The following is an 18,768-nucleotide window of genomic DNA, read 5'->3' as shown; positions in this document are numbered from 1 at the left end:
CTAGTGGGGGAAGTGTGTCAGGGCAGGAGTCTGATCCTGTGTGGGCTCTCTGGCAGGTGAACAACAGCAACAAGAAGGAGTGGAACGGGATGATGGGGGAGCTGCTGAGCGGCCAAGCAGACATGATTGTGGCTCCCCTCACCATCAACAACGAGCGGGCTCAGTACATCGAGTTCTCCAAGCCCTTCAAGTACCAGGGACTCACCATCCTTGTGAAGAAGGTATGGGCTGGGGTGGGATGTTCTGTAGAACTGGGGAGGTGTCCCCTGCTCCCCCCCACACTGCAGAGAAGTGCCATGCCCACACCATGCCCGGTTCCCCCTGCGCTGCCCCTGCAAATCCCAACCTCCAGACTGGATTTAGTGCCGGGTCTTGTCTCTGCCACCCTGACCCCTCCTGTGTAGCTGAGCAGGAGGAGCTCAGAACAGGGCAGGGGTCCCTGTGGGTCCAGCCAGACGGGCAGGGTGTGGGTGTGGTGGGTGCCAGCACTGTTCACCTCTCTCTGTGTGCCAGGAAATCCCCCGCAGCACCTTGGACTCGTTCATGCAGCCCTTCCAGAGCACCCTCTGGCTGCTGGTGGGGCTGTCCGTGCACGTGGTGGCAGTGATGTTGTACCTCTTAGACCGATTCAGGTGAGTGCACTTCGGGCCACCCAAGAGCTGGAGGGGACAGGGAGGTGCTCCTGGGAACCATCTCCTGGGTCCCTGCAGTGTCTTGCTCAGGGACAGCCCTGCAGCCCTTTGGGGGGCTCTCACAGGAACTAACCCCACCTTCTCTGCCTCACCAGCCCTGGGCTGAGGCTCCTGTCCCTGCTGACTGCCTGAGTTTCCTCTGAGATAGTTTCCTCTGGCCCTTCCTTGGCCCTATGACAGCTTCTCTGAAGGGCAGAGAACCTGTTCCCACCTCAGCCCTGCACCCAGACACTTTGGTGGCTGATCTGCAGTGAACCCTCCGTGTAGCAGTGGGAGAGGCTCAAGCTGGTCAGGATCAGATCATCTTTCTGATCTGGAGAGAAGTGTGATGGGACTGGTACCAGAGTGAGATGTACAGATTACCTATCAGCACTGGGGATGTGCAAGTCAGTAGGACATGATGAGGTAAAGCTGTTTGGGACACAGGCACAGTCTGTAGGATTGAGTGATACAGGCCTGCATCAGGACACTTAAGAGGGCACAGTGGAGAGCCCCCGAAACCAGGCTAAGGGAAATGAGAGAAGTTCTTTTTCTTGTTTTCCAGCCCGTTTGGCCGGTTCAAAGTAAACAGTGAGGAGGAGGAGGAAGATGCCCTGACCCTCTCCTCAGCCATGTGGTTCTCCTGGGGGGTCCTGCTGAACTCTGGCATTGGAGAAGGTGAGTCACAGCACACAGTGGGACTGCTCTGCCCTGCAGCCCTGTCCCTGAGCTGAGAAGGCTGGAGGAGAAGCCTCTCACTGATGAGGCTGATGCCCTTTGGGGACATCATTCCCTGGAGCAGACTGGTAGAAGATTGGTAATGCTGAGTGTGACACACTTGTGGCACTTGTGAGGGCCATCCTTCCACCCCCAGCATCAGTGGGGAAAACAGTCTGTCTTTGCTGTGTATCCTGCCAGAGTTACCCACCCACTAAACATGGAGCATGCCCTGGAAGGAGCTGGGTTTCTCTTGATTTGGGCAATGCAGGAGCTCCTTGCACAGCTGTTGGCAGAGCAGATAGACGGTGCATGTCTGCAGCTGCCGTTGGTCTCACACAGATTGATGTGTCTTTGATGACCAAGCCAAACTCTTGTCATACCATTCTGATCTCTCATCTCTCCCCCCAGGTGCTCCCCGGAGTTTCTCTGCCCGTATTCTTGGCATGGTGTGGGCTGGCTTTGCTATGATCATTGTGGCTTCATACACTGCCAACCTGGCAGCCTTCCTGGTGTTAGACCGACCTGAGGAGAGAATCACAGGCATCAATGACCCCCGGGTAATATCCTTCACTTGCTTTCCCCTTCCCTGCCCACTTCTGGGCATAAAATGTGGCTTGTAGTTCCCAGAGCCCTGATTTACCATGGCTGGGATCTGTACCAGGGGGGCAAAACCAAGCTCTGCATGGGCTGATCCTGGTGGGTCTGAGCCCCTGCACTGGGTGGGAATGGACAGACATGGGGAGGGATCAGCAGGAAAAAACTTGTCCAGAATAGCCCCTATGCAGTCAAACTGCCTGCCAGTTCCTGGAGAGCCTCCACTAACCAACGAGGAAACAATTAATTATGGATGACTTATAACTAATGAAATTGTCCCTGCGGTGCAGTCAATACTCTCCACATGCCTCAAATCCATTTCCTGCTCTGGCAAGGACACAGCCACGGCTTATCAGCCCCAGCACGCAGGAATGTGCCCTGCAGCAGCACTGACCCACAGTGTCCTACACCCTGCTGCATCCTCTGCCCACAGCACTGCCAGCCCCATGGCACCCACAGCCTCCTGCACCCTCAGTGCCACAGTGTTCCTGTCCCACATTGTCCCCTGCTCCCCCACCACGGTCCCAGAGCATCCACTGCCCTGTGGCATCCTCTGAGGAGATCAAGGTCTTCTCTAGGAAACAGGTCTCTGAAGGAGGTGGGAAATTAGGAAACATGGCCTTGGGGTGAGTCAGTTTTGCTGATGAAGGACAGAAAAAACAGCAGCCCTGTCACAGAATCACAGAATATTCTGAGTTGGGAGGGACCCACAAGGATCATCGAGTCCACCTTTTCAGTGAATGACCCATACGGGAATCAAACCCACAACTTCGGTGTTAGCAGCACCGTGACCTACCCAGCTGAGCTGATCTCAGGGTCTGTCCTTGCCTTTCAGCTGCGCAACCCCTCCGATAAGTTCATCTACGCCACGGTGAAGCAGAGCTCCGTGGACATCTACTTCCGACGGCAGGTGGAGCTGAGCACCATGTACCGGCACATGGAGAAGCACAACTACGAGAGCGCTGCCGAAGCCATCCAGGCAGTGAGGGACAAGTGAGTGGGGCCAGCACCTTGTCTGGCCGTGCTGGGAGGCATTTCAGGGAGCTGCAGTTGGGTGGAGCAAGCAGGGCCAAGGGAGCTGCAGTCACAGCATGTCTTGATGGGACCTCCCAGTTGGTGCTGAGTGGGATCTTCCCAGACTTAGTGCATTTCAGGTCCCTGGGTGGAGAGCACAAGGTCTATGTGGGGAGCCGCACAGTGGGAGCCCTGGCCCTTCTGGTCTCTGCTCTTCCTTCTGTGCAAGTCTGGGTGGCTTCAGTGCTTAAATTAGGGCTGGGAGCACCCTCGCTGCTCCCAGAGTGGCTGCAGACAACTGGGCTGCGCCCCTCACCTGTCTGTCCTCTCTCGCCGTCCAGCAAGCTCCACGCCTTCATCTGGGACTCGGCCGTGCTGGAGTTTGAAGCCTCCCAGAAGTGTGACCTGGTGACGACGGGGGAGCTTTTCTTCCGCTCTGGCTTCGGGATCGGGATGCGCAAGGACAGCCCATGGAAGCAGAACGTCTCCCTGGCCATCCTCAAGTCTGTACACAGCTCGTGGTGGGGGGCTTGCCCCAAATGCTGCATGTGCTTGCACGCAAGTAGCCTCATGTCAGGCACTGCTCCCCCATCCTCTGCAGGGACGGGAGTGCTGGGGGCTGCCATGTCCCTCCTGACAAAGGGGACATGGAACGACCAGAATGGGCACCCACAGTCTCAGCTCCAGCTTGCAGGGCTGGGGAAGCAGCAGGGAGGTGGTGGGAGGGCAGAGCAGAGCAGGGCAGGGATCAGAAGCCAGGCTTGTCCAGGAACGTAGGGAAAGCTGGCAGAGAAAACTGGGGCCACCCGGCACCAGGTCCCGGTGAGCAGGGTGTGGGTGCTGCCATCTCCCCACTTCTCCTTGTGGGCTCAGCCAGCCTGACAGCATGGCACTGCCCTGGCTTGGTCTGCCAGGGGTTTTTCTTTCAACTCTGACTATTCCTGTTAGGCGGGGATATGTCAGGACCCCTGCTGAGTCCAACTAGGGCTTTTACACCAGCCTGCAGTGTGGGGTGTCGCAAGTCAACCTGGTATTATGGGTAAAAAGGGATTGCCTCGCGTTACTTTGGAAATGCCACACTTGTGTGAGACAGAGGAATGTGGCAATGGAGGAACAGGCATCTGGGAAGCAGCAGGTGGAGAGAGACAGACATGTGAGATTCTTTTTAGGAGAGACAGGATCAGGAGCCACCACAGTCGTGCCCAACATGTAGAGATGAAAGACCTGAGAAAGAGAATGGGCAGGATGTGGAAGACACAGGCAGGACCAAGACACAGGGCAATATAGGGAGCCATGGTACCCCATCTGTGGGGTGATCTTAGCATGGGGATGGGTGGCAGATGGGATTTGGGTAAACAATGTGAGAAACCTGAAGAGGCCACAGGGGTCCTCGGTGCCCTCCTGGGAGAGGATGGGGAAGCCCAAGGCTAGAGGTGGCCCAGGAAGGTAGTAGGGATGTGCCAGGAACAACAGGGAGGAAAGTGCAGGGGGCCTGTAGTGAGATGTGTGCTCTGTGCCCCATCTTCATCCCCACAAGCTATTCAGGCAGAAACAGGCACTGTGGGGACACAGTTTAGTTTGTTTCCTCCCAAGCTGTGACACCAAGCTGTGACACCAAGCTGCTGGGGAGTCCCAGCCCTCACCGTGCACCTCGGGGAGCTGCCAGGCAGCAGTGCCATGACCTAGAGGGTGCTAGGCATCCCCAGAAAGGATTGGGGTCAGCGTTACCTGGGCTCCCAGGTGGCCCTGGCAGGTGGGGGGAACATGCAGAAGGGAACTGGGAGACATGGTTCATGTCCACTCCCTTCAGCCTCTCTCTAAATGCTCTCTGAGCACTGCCTACACCTGCCAGCTCCATCCTTTCCATGGGAACACACCTTACATGTGGCTTACACGTGGCTCTTTTGGCAAGAGCTGGCTGCCCCGCAGCTGCCCCAGGGGCACTGGCACTAGGAAGCTGTGGGTCCTGCTTGCACCCACTGCCCTGTGCACCAGTTGTGTGCAGGGGGAGTGTGAGCACATGCAGTACTGTCAACCCCTGCAGACAGGCCATACACACACTCTCCATGTAAAGATCACACGTGTGTGCGCTCACATGCAGCCAGCACATCCTTGGTCCCTATTGTTTGTGGGCTGCAGGCAAGTGCAGATTCCTAATTCAGGGGGCACAAGAGCACAATGTGTGCCCCAGCTGCCTGTTGCTGATTCCCAGTGACTACTCTGTCCTGTCTCCTTGTGCTTCCAGGTCCCACGAGAACGGCTTCATGGAGGACTTGGACAAGACTTGGGTGAGGTATCAAGAGTGTGATTCCCGTAGCAATGCCCCAGCAACACTCACCTTTGAGAACATGGCAGGTTTGTTCTGCAAACCTCTTTCTTCCCCCTCACTGGGTAGCCTGCTTTCACTCAAGACACTCTCCTCTCCAGGGCTTCCTCTTGGGCCAAATCTCTGCTTCTTCTGGGTCTGTGCTTCCCTACTGCTGGGAGGCTGCTGTGGTGGGCTCCAACTCCACCGTGTTTGAAACAGTTCCACAAAGCTTACCCCACATTCCCTGGGTGCCCTTCTCACCGGTGGGGCTGCCCTGCTGTGAACACTGCTCCCCTCCCTCTGCTCTGGCCAAACTGGGGCTGTCACTGTGGAATCAGAGCTATCCCAAGGCAGAGAGAGGGGAGCAGTGCCTTGGGAAGGGCAAGAGGGGACCCTGCTACAAGAGGGGGCTGGAGGCGAGAGATAGCCCCCCAGCCCTGAGAGCCCTGGGCAGGGGCAGGATTAGGATAATGGATACAGAGGGGTTTTTATCTTGGTCCCCCTTTGCAAAGGCTGTGAGAACCCCCAGACAGGGTCTCCTTTGCAGCAATGTGGTGCCGCTGGTCCTACACCCAGCCAGTGCAGTGATGAGGGATGAGGGGTGTCCGATGGGACCCCATCCTCGCCAGCACCACCAGCCAGGGCAGAGGGGGCGTTTTGCTCTGTCTCCTCAAGACACCACTCCAAAGCCCCGAGGGTTGCAGGTGTCTGAGGACAGCACTCTGTGCATGGCTGTATTTCTCAATAAGACAAACCGAAGTACCAGAGCCGGGTTTTGGTGCAAGTGACCCCACAGTCCCATGTGGGGGTCTGCCCAGGGGCTTGGTGCAGCAGCCAGCACGCAGCACTGGTGCAGCACAGTGCCCTGCCCAACCAGAGCTTGCATAGACATCCAGCACCCCACCACCTCTCTGCCCACCACTGCAGTGCCCACCCAGAAGCACCTGCTGTGTTCCCCTCCCCGGCCCCTCCAGGACTAGGGGGGATGGTGGGGGAACCCTGGGTTGGCAAATGCTCCTGTTGCTGGGCGTGATACAGAAGAAATGAAGTGTCATGTTGCAATTTCTATTGCCCCCTGTAACTTTCCTGCTTATTTCAGGTGTGTTTATGCTGGTGGCTGGAGGTATTGTTGCCGGGATATTTTTAATATTCATAGAAATAGCTTACAAAAGGCATAAGGACGCGCGGAGGAAGCAGATGCAGCTGGCGTTTGCGGCCGTTAATGTGTGGAGGAAAAACCTGCAGGTAGGACAAACCGTTTTTAGAGCAAATCTCCACCAGGTGCGTTTTCCATTCCTTCACCAAAATCAGTGAATGCAGAGCTGTGGATTAGCATGGGGCCCTCTGTCCCCCACCCCACACCCCAGAAACTCCAGCTGGGCATTACTGGGTGTCCAGCAGGCTGTGGTGCCTCGTTCCTGGGAGCTGCCCGTGGCCCATGCCGTCTCTCCCAGGAGGTGTTGTGCACAGCTCCAACTGGGACAGATAGTGGGGCCCAAATGCCCCTAGTGGAGCTTGGGATGGGGACTTTACTCTGCTGAGGAACATGTGCTGGAGCCTTGGCTCCAGCCGAGCAGGCAGTGCCACTGTGGCTCCCTTTGCAGGTATCTGCCCTGCTGTCCAGCTCTGGCCATGCTCACCAGCAGATGGGGGGAGGTCAATCCGCTGCCACTGAGCATCCCTGGCCGGTGCTCAGATGGAGAAATGCTCCAGGGATAATTTCCATCACCTACCCTTCCCTGCTTGCTCCCCAACAGCACGGTAGCCCTTGTCACACCCAGGACCGACTCCAAAATGAGGTGGTGCGTGCTCTTGTCCTTTGGAGACAAGGACATTTCCCCACACGGGAGCCAGCAATGCCAGTCCCTGTCAGTGCCAAGGCTCCCTCGGGCCTCTCCCATTGTTCTTCCCGACTTCTTCTGTCCCTGGAACCCCTCTGTGCCACTCAGACAGGGAAGCCCAGGAGTGTCAGAGCTGTCTGGCAGTGACACTGAGCCATGGACATGTCTGTGGGCCACCAGCCTCACACTTCCCTTACCCTGCTGCTTTTGGGGCTGAGCCCCACAGTGCCCTTGAACCCCAGTTTAGAGCAGCTGGAGGCTCTGTCTGAATTGCCTGGGCTGGTTTTTTCCCTTGGGGAAGCACCAGCATTCAAAGAGCAAGAGATCCTTTAGGCGACTAAAGGAGACTGCGCTCGGAGCAGAGCGAGCAAAGGAAAGAGAGAGAATGAGGCTCGGGGAGCCCGAAAGAAGCCCGGAGCGGTGGCCCTGGGGGAGCAGCGCTGGCTGGGGTGTTTTGGGGGGGGCTGCCCGGGTGGAAGTGACCTGCCTGAGAGCAGCAAGGGGAGCACGAGGCTGGGCTGCTGTATCCTGAGAGCTCGCTGAGTTCAGTTCGCTGATAAGAGTCTCGGAAAAGCCATTTCTCAACTTTTTTTTTTTCCTTTTTTATCTTTTTTTTTTTCCTTTGCTTCCAAAAAGCAGCAGCACCGAGGGGGTTAAGGCTGCTGGGACAGAGCACACTAGTCGCACTGCCATTTTTCACTTGCCAACCTTCTAGAAAATACTGCACTGGGTCCTTGGGCAGAGTCTGTGGGACTGTGAGCAAAGCATGCTGCCCTGTGGGGGTAAACAGCCTCATGGTAAAGAGCCGTTTGACATTGTAAGACTTTTCCACAGGAGGAAACGTCAGAGCACTAGTATCTGGTACATTGCTAGAAGGTAGGCAAGTGGAAAGATTTATTTGTTAAAAAAAACAAACAAAAATAATGTTTTTTGGGATCACAGTTTTGCCATGGCTATTTCCTGAGATGCCATGGAAGAAAAAGACATTTCATTCCATTCATCTTGCTTTCCTTTCCGTTTGTGCATGTCCGCAAAAGAGAGAACTGAGAAGGAGGAGCAAATGTATCCCCGAGCATGCTCTACGCACCAGCGGGATACATTTTGGTTACCCCCGTGCGGTAGCAGAGCCAGACCTGGTCACTCCGTCCCCCGTCGGAAAGGTCACACTCATTGGCACGAAAGCAATTGGGGAGGAATCGTTGTCAGCGCCCGCCGCCGAGCGCGGCCGGTCCCCTCGGCTCGCTGCCCCCGCACCATGGCGGCTGGTGCTCCCAGCCTGCGCCAACCAGGTCCGACTCGCTAACTCCAACGCCTACATTTTTCAGTTCTGTTTCTCTTTGAGTTCATCCCGACCCCGACGACATCATAGCACTAACGCTTTGCCTCCTCCCTTTCTTTTCCTTATCTTTTTTTTTAATTTTCTTTTCCTTCCAGTTTCTTTTTTTTTTTCTTTTTTTTAGCCTGTTTTACTTTGGAAAAAAAAAAAACCAACCACCAAACCACCACCAGCAACCACGTTCGGCTTTGCACAACTGCGTCATTTGAATTTTTGAACACTTTTTTTTTACAGAATATTCATACAATGACTTCTCTTTCAATGCAGTCCTCTCTCTCTCTTCTGGCACTAGGATTCAGCCTCAGAAAAGGCCCTGAGCAATTTTTTTTTTTTAGTGGTAGGTGCAGCATCTCACATCTCTGTCCAGCCAGGCTAGCGGTGGAAGCGAGGGGCAGGGCGCCAGGCAGAGCATCCCCAGGAAGCGAGGTCAGCTGTGCCGGCCTGGCCACAGACACCCAGGAGAGCAGGGATACTCCCCAGAGGGGTTTCCAGCACTCCAGATGTGAGGCCGGCCCCTGGCAGCTGTATCAGTGTGGTGGCTGTGCCGTAGCCATGGGTCACGGAGGCCCTCGGAGGACTGGGAGTGACAGAACACCTCCAGTAGCTTTCTCACCTAAATGAAAGCCATGACATGGGGCAGTATTCAAATAGATTTAGAGTTTCCAACAACACACTAGAGATCTAATTACTTATACATATTCATTTTAGGATAGAAAAAGTGGTAGAGCAGAACCTGACCCTAAAAAGAAAGCCACTTTTAGGTCCATCACCTCCACCCTGGCCTCCAGCTTCAAGAGACGTAGGTCCTCCAAGGATACGGTAAGAGGAAGAAGAACAATTCTGCCCTCTCTCTTTCTCTCTCTTTCTCTCTTCTGCCATCCCATTGACTGCCACACACCCATCCCGAAGCTGCCAGTGTACATGCATAGCTCATGTTCGTCACCAGTCAGTCAGTCAGTCAGTGAGTCAGTCATCCCGTGTTCCTGAAAGGATGCTGGGATCCTGGAGGGCAGGCAGGAGGTGGCTTGGAGTCCTGTGATGAGTTGGGAGATGCAACTGAGTTTTTGTTTTGTTTTTTTGTTTTCTTTCTGCCTGGATGATTTCTGATGTTTCTCTCTGTGCTTTGCTCACCTTACCGGTGCTGACCTCTTGAAACGGATGACATTTTTTTTTTCTTTTTTTTTTTTCTGTTCCTGAGTGTTTCTGTACCTGTTTGTCATTGTATGCCTAAAAACAATCACCCCAGTTTAATTTGGGCACCGTGTCACCTCACCGAGAGCCATGCGTGTCACGTTCTCTACATGTGATTTTTGTTTGTGACGATTAGCATTCGGGATGTAGTCCTGGGCACAGGAGTGACAGCTGTCTCTGGTTATTGTCAGCAGTAATGTAGCTCTAGAAAAGAGATAAAAAGGCTTGAAAGTGGAGGTTGTTAAAGACCCAGCCTTGGTTCAAACTTGTGCTTTCCACTGCTGTCATGTAACCAGAGAAAATCTCCGAATTGCTGCCTCTAAAGCCAGCTGTTTCCAAATGTGCAAATGTGTCTGCTCGTGCTGGAGCTTCAGACACTTCAGCGTCAGGTTGGGCTGTTGGTCTGTCGGACTGAGCCATGTCCCTCTGCATGTCGCCGTCTGTTGTATGACACTCTGCACTGTGGCTACTCTGTTGTCTCGTGTGGCAGCGCCCGCTGCGTGTTGCTGCCCGACCTCCTGGCGCGATGGGCTGGCCAAAACCACCTCCCCGGGGCGACCGGCGGGTTTCTGCCCAGGGTTGCCCAGAGCAGGCTCCCCGCCAGGCTGCCCGAGGTGCGGCGGGGACGGGGGGACGGTGGCAGGGCGGGGAGATGTGGCCCCCCATGATGGGGTGGCCCGTCCCCAGCCGCAGGCTTGGGGCGCCCCGGGGAGCAGCATGTGATACCACAGGGGGTCTCGGGGCCACGGCTCTGTGTGCGGAATGGAGGAGGCTGCCTTTGACACCAGCGCAGGCTCTGTGCCAAGACACTCCTGGAGCACCCCTGGGACGCGTCCCTGGGGACAGCTGAGCCCTTGGCCGGGCTCAACTGCCACCACCTCACACAAAGTGCTCCTCTCACTGTCACCTCAAAGCCTGGAAGTCATGAGGGGGGACCCACATTCTTCCCACCCATCCTCTGTCCCCATGGAGAAGACAGGCATCCCTGTCCCCTCCTGCACTGCCTCCATGCTCCCCAGGTGGCACCTTGTCCAAGTGATGCTCCCATATCTGGGATGCCCTCTTCCCACTGCTGCACCCCCTGAGCAGCTCTGCAGGGAGGTCAGAGGTTGTGTCTTGGTGGCCTGAATCACAACCAGGGGAGAGAAGACAGAGATGGGGTGGGTGGTGCAGGGGAGAGAAGATGGGAAGAGTGAAGATGAGGAAGAGAAATGGGATGCACGGAGAAAAAAAGGGAGAAAAAATTGCAGAAGTATCTGCATGTCCTGGGTAGATTCCCATGTTTTGACGTGTTTGAACTACTCCATGATTAGGAAACCAAGGGATCCGGCCCTGGGAAAGCAGAAGCCTGATGGTGCCCTCGGCACCTGGGGGGACCAGTTCCATTGGTGGGCTCATTGAGAGGAGCAGAACCCAAGAACAATGGGGCAGCTGGCGTGTGGCATCCCTGGTACCTCCCATACCACTCCTTCTTCAGGGAAGCATCCTGGGCCTGCTCCTGTTCCACAGTGTGGCATCCACCCTACACCACAGCAGCCCACAGCCCTCTCTGCCCCACAGCAGGAGCACCCAATGCCCTGAGTTGACCAGATCCAGGGCTCACCTGCACCAGAGGTCCTATGGGTGAGCTGTGGAACTGTTCTCCCCCTTCCCACGCCTGGTGGGGATCAGCACAGCCTGAGGCTCCTTGTGCTTTGGGTCCTGTCCATGCTCTTCCTGGCGCATTGCTCACAGGCCAGTTGCAGAGGGAGATGACCCCACTCATCCCAGAAGATGGTCACCACTTTGGGGGCAGCTGCATCTGCAAGGCAGTTATGGTCAACTGTTCCCCACTGCCCAGAAGCCTGTTACAGTCCTCTGCCTGCCATGGGGTGACGTGGCCAGGGTCCCAGGACACGTTCCCCAGGGAACTGGGCTAACTGGGTCAAGAAAAAGCTACTGGGGTCAACATCCAAGCCAACGTGGCCAACTTGGAGTCTAGCAGCTCTGAGGTCCGACTATTGCAGGAGGTCCACGGTGGAGCAAGCTTTGTGGGGATGTTGGGCAGACTTGCTGGTTGCTCTGTGGGATGAGCGACCAGCGGGAGGGTGCTGCCACCAGCTCATGTCACAGCCTGCGCTTGGTGCCCTCCACTTCTGTGCAGCAGCCCTGGCCCAGAGACCCCAATGCCCTCCTGCTGTGGAAGGCCCCATGAGTACATAGCATGCTGGGGCACGTTGCCTGGGGTCCTTGTAAAGACGAGAAAGCAGCGAGGTGCTCTGTTTCATGATGTTCATCAGAGCCACAGGCCCACACCAGGTCTTAGATGGGCGAGGCTGGAGAGCCCATGGGGCTGGAAGGCCAGGCTGACCCCAGCCCCACAGGCTCTCCTGGCTAGCAAGCGAAAGACGCAGACCTGGTGGCCTTGCTTCTTTCCTTTTCGTTGTCGGGAGTTTTAAAAATGGATTCTGCTCTGCAGCCCTGCAGAATGGTCCCTCAGGAGTGCCAGAGAGACAGGCTGGCACCATGGAGCCAAGACAGCCCTGGGAAGCTACCACCCCACTCTGAACGTCCTAGCGCCCACCATCACCCGAGCTGCACAGCCTCTCCGCGGCACATCATCCCCACCGCCCCAGGAGGAGATGCATGTGTTCCCCATAGGCAGCTCCTGCAACTCGAATAGCACTCGCAGAGCTGACGTACTGCCATCCATCGCAGCCACCCACGATACTGCAACCCCACAGACGCCATGTGAGACGCATAAACCACACAGACACCCTCCGAGCCGGCACATTTCCTACAGACACGTAACGAGGTGCACAGGTCCCTTAGCCGCCCCCCCAGCCATCGGCAGCCCCCGCAGAGACACATTGCCAGCCCGTGGGCACCCCCAGGCACGGCACGACACACGTCCCACGTCACCGCCAAGGGCGCGGCGCTGCCGGCGGTGCTGCCCTGCAGCCGTGGGGATGGTGCCAGAGCTGGTCGAGAGCCGAGGGGCTTCATGGAAAAGGTCACCTTCTCAGTGAAGGATCAGCTGTCCCAAAGCCAAATGCTTGTTGGCTGAAAAAAAGAGCCTAGTTTTTTTTTGGCCCAAAAGAACCAAAAGTAGGTCAAAGACAACTTTTTTTTTTTTTTTTTAAAGGGAAGTTGATATTTTCTACAGCAAGATTGCATTTAGCTGGAATCCTAATTTTTAATTGAAAAAAAAAAAAAACAAACAACCACAAACCAAAATTCTTCCAGAAAACTCTTCCACTAGCCAGGGACTACCATATGAGCCCAGTTAGGTTGAAGTCATTTTTAAAGACATTAAGTTCTTGTCTATATTTTCTTCCTGGTTGTCATTTAAAGTTTTTGGTGCCTTCACTTCACTTCCATACCTTAACATGTTTGAGTCTCTTCTACGGTTAATATTGATTAATTTCTTGGCTTTATGATGTTTGGTTTGGGGATTATTGCACCATCCCTGTAACATAATTTACCCTAAATTACTGATATGTGCTTCTAGCATTAGTCCTACTTTAACATAATTTTGATATGACCGTTTTCTTGCTTTTTTTTGTTTTTCTTTTTTTCTTTTAATTTTAATTTTTATTATTAAAAATTGCATGCATGAACAAAAAAAACAGTAAATGAGAATGTTACCCTGTGACAACTCTGTGATTGGAGGAGATATGCTTTCAAATCAAAAGCCATGCTCTTGTATTTTAATTTTTCTGGCCAGATTCCCCATTTCACTTGGTTATTTTAGCGATGCCCACCCCCAGAGCTGTGCAGAGAGGCCAGAAGGCCCCAGCCTGCCCTGCTAGACCTCCAAGCCTTCCACCACAGACGCCACACGTACACGTGCACCCAGGCACACGACTCACACATGCACACAACGCTTTTCCACCCTGCTTGCATCAGACAGGATATTCAACAAAGGACCTTTCTTCTACCCATTCATTTTTGTATCTCAAGTTCCTCCTTCTTCTCCACCAGTGACTCACCCGGCCTCTCCCCTTTCCCAGTCGCCTCTCCTCCCTGCGGGAGTCAAGCCCCATCCCATGAGCACACACCTCTCAGCAGTTTTGCTATGGGAACGGTGCATTTAGCCTGGAATTCAAATTTTTCACAAGGAGGGGGTGGCTGCCCATTTTTGGGAGGGGGTGTTTTTTGTTGGGCTGATGAACAGCCACAAAAAGCTCCCCCCAGGGTGGCAGAGCGGTGTCAGGATGGCCCCGGCCATTCTCCGTGCCAACAGGTGACGGCCGAGGTGTTGCCCCTTAGTGAAGCAAGGCCACGGTGAGGAATTCCCAGAGGCTCCATGGGAATATTAGCTAGTCCCCTAGGTGACAGGATGATCCTGTGAGATGCTCCCTGGGTGTCAGTTCATTCCCAGCATGTGTACTGGAGAGATGGGAGCACACGGCTCCTGGCCCCGGCCCAGCCGCTCCCCACCAAGAGGTCCTGGTAAAGCACAAGGCTGGATTGGGTAGCCCCACACGGGGGGACTCCCAGACTTCCCTGTGGCAGGAGGCAGGGCGTAGAGCACACAGGGTAGCCACAGTGCCAGAGCTGCCAGCAGCACCGCAGAGGCCACCGGAGACAGCACCGACCAACGCGGGGCAGGTCACGTCCCATCTCTGAGGAGCCCCCCGGGAGCCCCTCAAAACGTCAGCCCTCCTGGGCAGGGTGGTGCAAGGGCTGGGAAAATGTCACTGGAGAGGGCCTACACTGCAGCACACGAGACCCACTGAGACCCTTTCCTGCCCTGGCACTGGTTGAGGATCCCGGACAGCAGCACAGGATGTTCCTGCCACCTGCTCTCACAGCAGGGCTGGATAGGGCTACCAGTCCAGGCTTTGGAGTTAGAAGAGTGGGACTGGGAGAGGAAGGGAGTACGAAAGGAGGAAGGGAAGAAATAAATGCCCAGTTGCAAATTCCTGCCCAGGGAGGAAGGACTTTTTTTCTTGCCCATTGGTGGATATTTCTTTCTTGCCCCTTGCTTGCTAACGGGAGTGCAGTGGGGGAGGTCTCTCTCAGGGAGTGTTTGCTGAGCCCCCCCATCCACAAGGAGCACAGAACACCAAATCCAGGCCACATCCCCACCACAGGCTGTATTTTCACATTAGCAATCAATGCCACACTTTATCACAAGCCAACTACACCACACATCTCACCTGCATGAAAGGATAGTCACAGCAGAGTCATTCAAGCAAGGAGGTGAAACGCCCTGGCCTCAAAGCACAGCTTGATCTGGCATCAGAAAGGTGCCAAAACCCAGCCAGACCCTCCAAACACAGGTTCAGCTGTGGGCTGGGCTGATGAGTCACAGGCTTTGTTTTGTAGCCCTCCCAGAGTGGAGAGGGGCTCGCTCAGAGGGCAACGTGGCAGCCACGCTCCGCAGAAGCTGCGCCACGCTTCTGGGTGTCCCCTCTGCCCATCTCTAGGGTGCTTGGAGAGTGTCTGCAATGACCTCTGCACAATTGCATTGGGAAGGGGACCTCAGCCAGCAGCAGCTCTCGGGGCGTTGCATCACCCCCAAGAGATATCCCGTAGGGACACATGGGATATAAGTACCAGTGGGGACAAGAGCCAGAACTGCCTAACACTTCTTTCTCCTTGTCTGTCTATTTGTGTGTTGCAGCAGTATCACCCCACCGACATCACTGGCCAGCTCAACCTCTCCGACCCCTCAGTCAGCACTGTGGTGTGACCTTCTCCCTGAGGGCCATCAGTCCTTGCCCAACACAGTAGGAAGGCATAGCCAGGACTGCCTTTCAAGGGACACTGATGGGTTCTTCCGGGTGAGATGGGAGGAAAGCATCCTTCATCCATACACAGTGACTCCATTGTATATCTCCCTCCCTTCCCAGGCCTGCTGCCATGCTCGTGCCCCAGAACGCACAGCAGAACCAGGACACGGTTTGGACTCCACTGTACAGAGAATATTGCTTCCAAGCAGAGTCACAATAATCAGGATTGCCACTGACTGGCTCCATGCAAGGGGAAAGGACTGTGGAAGGCACATGGTGCCTGCTCTCCCATGGTAGTGGGGAACATCTGGTGCCAGACCACAAACACGTGCTCCACTGTGCAGGCTGCAGGCTTCTCAGCACACACGGCCCCTCAAACGTGTGCTCCATGTTTCCCACCACCTGGAGGGCTCCAGTGCAACGTGCTGGTCCTGAGTAGCTGGAGCAGCCGGTGTGGTTCAGCAGGTTGGGCACATGTTCCTGTTGTGCCAAGTGACCCCCACGTCTGCCACAGGGGCTGGAAGATGTGTGCTCTGCTCCCTGCAGGGTATGACCCCCTGCTCCTCCCTCCCATCAGCTCCGGGCTGTGACTTGGCTCCTGTCCATGGTCTGTTTGCAGCAGGAGCACTCCCACCCTGCAGCCCATGCTCCTGTGCTAATTGTGGTACCCTGGAGCCCACAGCGTGCTGCCAGCCAAGGTCCCAGCTCCCCACCGCTCCTGCACAGAAGACACCCCCAGGACCTGGCCATGGCCAGCATGTAGCACTCACCCAGTAGCTCTCCTAGCCAGGAATTTTCCATGAGGAATGTCTCTGGATGGTTGCACTGACCTTTACCCAAGCTCCACACTGCCTCAGCACCAGCAATGCAAGGAGAGATGCTGCTGGCTGGCCGTGGCTTGCTGCCTGCAGTGTCGGGGCACACGGCCAGCACTGCCAGCTTCCCTGCCACCCTCACCTGTAGTTCCAGCTTGCCAGTAGCGCCCATGGCAGCCTTGAAGCCTCAACTCATGGCGCTGCATCTGCCTGAACCTGGACACATGGAAACCAGATCGCAGTTCAGGAGAAGGAAACCAAACAAGCCAGGCTGATGCCATTCCTTCCTGCACCTTCCTCCCCTCAAGCCTACCCCCATGTGCCAGCACCTCTGAGCACCCTCACTGTGGGCTCTGGGAGTGGGTGCAGAGACACCAGCACTGGGGGAAGCATCTGGCACCAGCCAGGCTGGTGATGAGCAGCTACTGCACATGCACAGGCAGCATCATATTCCGTCTCCTGCAAACATGGAAAACCCACCTGCAATGTGGTACCAAGCCCCAGTGGCATGAACTGCCTTCTCCCTGCCCCAGCCAAGCAGACAGGGCTTCCCCCAGGGGCAAGCAGCCCCACAGGCAGGATTTTCAAATGGCAGCTGAGGTCTGTGAGTATCGTCCCACTGACTGCTGTGGCTCCATCTAGTTCATCTAGCTCCAGCTGAGAAATTGGACCCATTCTACTTTATACGTCAATGTAACATTAATACCGAGTTTTTGCAAGAGCTCAGTAAAGTCTAGACTGGATCATGAAGTGGTTTATTCTGATGCCGTGTGCCTCTTTCTGTCTCTGGCTTCTGGCAAAGCTGGCAGGGAGCCCTGTGCTGAGTCAGAACCTCACCCAGCCCCACTGCAGGGTCTGCAAACAGTGGAGGGTGGAGGGACGGGAAGGGTTGGAGAAACCAGCAGGGAGAAAGGCCAGGAGCTGCAGAGGAGATGAGGGTAGGACTGGCATCATTCTGGGATACTCAGCTGATAGACAGCCTGAACAGCCACAGGAGGGGGACAGGCCTTGCAGTGAGGGGATGGGGACAGTCCGGAGCTGTCCAAACACCAGCAGCGTGGCAGCTGGTTCTGACCCACCTTCATTCCAGGGAAAATGGTCCACTGCCACTGCTGGGCTTCCCATCTCCTGGGAGCCAGTGTGGGGCACTGCCAGTGGGGCCAGCCTTTGGGAACAGAGGATGGACCACAGGGGTGAAGCATCTGGGGGAGTCCTCACACATCAGCCCATCCATAGGGAGGCTCCACTGAGGGATTTGCAAAACAGAAAGGTAGCTCCCTTGGGCTGAACCGAAGCAACATCACCCACTGACAGAATAGTCCCCATGTGCCGAGACCACCAGCCCAGCCTTCATGGTGGGTTCAGCCTCAGGGTGGCCTGGGAGGAGGAGCAGGGCTCTGGGGGCTGAGCAGGATGACAAGTGAGGTCTTAGCTCCAAATGGGAAGCCCCAGATTACTTGGGAAGGATTGAATGCTGTCACTAGAGAGGATCTGGGAGAACTGGGATTGCTCCTGGGACAGGCAAGAGGATGATCCTGGCAGAGGTCCTGCAGAGCTCCCAGGTGCAGGGCTGGTGGCAGTGGAGGAGCTGCTCCCTGCAGCCCCCACACCCCACGACAGAGAAGGAAGTAGGAATCTGGCACTGTAGCAGCCCACTGGGTTGGTTTCTCTCTTGAAAATAAAAATGGGAGCAAGCCACAGCTGAGGTGACATTTGGTTTGTTCTCTGTGTGATTTACTGAACCCTTGCCAAGAGTTTGCTGAGGGATGCACTGACCTGCCACATCCCTGGTTGGTCCACAGCTCCTGCTGAGATGGAGTGAACAAGGGGAGCTGGTGGTCACAGTCATCTCACTGTGGCCCTGACCATCTTGCAGTCGGTACGAGATCAGGCAAAAAGGGCTGTCTCTTCTCCTTGAAAGATTGTTTTTGTCACCCAGCTTGTGCTTTCCTCTGGAGCACAGTTCCAGATCCTTCCAGGCCATCTCCCAGTACGAACAATAAGCATGTCCAGAAGCATTTCCACAGGGAAGGGCAGGAGGTGGCAGGGTAGGGAGGTGCAAGGGCAGCCCCAGCCCTGTTTTGTGGGTGATGGGAGGTGAGGCAGCATTAAGGGCTGCATCTCTGTGCTGTAAACCCACACAGGCTTGTTTGCCCCCACTCCCATCACTGAGCTACCTTGGCCTGCTTTAGCCTAGGGAAAGCTATTGGGGGAGGAACTACTGCAAGCCTCACCCATACTTTGGCAGTTCCTCTGCTGAACCATATCAGTGGAAACTCAAGGCTCTTCCCAACCCTCACTGTAACCTTCAGTCTTACTCTAGATCTTGGTTGTTGGTTGAGCCTTCTCAGCTCCAGCATTCCTGACTCAATGAAAAAAACCTATCAAAAGAAATGTTTTGCAACCAGCCCTGTCCTTGGCCAGCACATGAGGGCTCTGGGGTAGTCTGAAAGCCTCATGAAGGCTCTGGAATGCTCCAAAAACACACAGAGATTTTCAGGTGCACCAAAAGGCACATGGGGAGCTCTGCAGTTCACCAAAAGGCAAACTAATGCCTG

General features: G+C 55.3%; 1 protein-coding gene across 17 annotated transcripts in view; it reads left to right on the top strand.

Annotated features, from left to right (window-relative positions):
- GRIN1 (glutamate ionotropic receptor NMDA type subunit 1) overlaps positions 1–15,711 on the top strand; it is a 37,929-nt gene extending 22,218 nt beyond the window's left edge. For 2 of the 17 annotated variants that reach the window (XM_027727070.2, XM_027727071.2), the window contains 11 exons: positions 57–221; positions 514–632; positions 1,237–1,349; positions 1,800–1,948; positions 2,821–2,978; positions 3,341–3,502; positions 5,245–5,354; positions 6,407–6,552; positions 8,186–8,437; positions 9,193–9,303; positions 12,134–13,368. In XM_027727070.2, the coding sequence (XP_027582871.1) occupies positions 57–221; positions 514–632; positions 1,237–1,349; positions 1,800–1,948; positions 2,821–2,978; positions 3,341–3,502; positions 5,245–5,354; positions 6,407–6,552; positions 8,186–8,437; positions 9,193–9,303; positions 12,134–12,337 (1,689 nt within the window). In that variant the 3' untranslated portion in view covers positions 12,338–13,368. The other 15 variants (XM_027727081.2, XM_027727082.2, XM_027727083.2 and 12 more) reach the window with 13 other exon arrangements.
- Positions 15,712–18,768: the final 3,057 nt, after the last annotated feature.

The sequence above is a fragment of the Pipra filicauda genome, unplaced genomic scaffold (genome assembly GCF_003945595.2).
Source record: "Pipra filicauda isolate LSUMZ 115617 unplaced genomic scaffold, ASM394559v2 scaffold333_size800053_pilon, whole genome shotgun sequence".
NCBI lineage: Eukaryota > Metazoa > Chordata > Aves > Passeriformes > Pipridae > Pipra > Pipra filicauda.
This window is presented reverse-complemented; position numbering and strand designations above follow the sequence as displayed.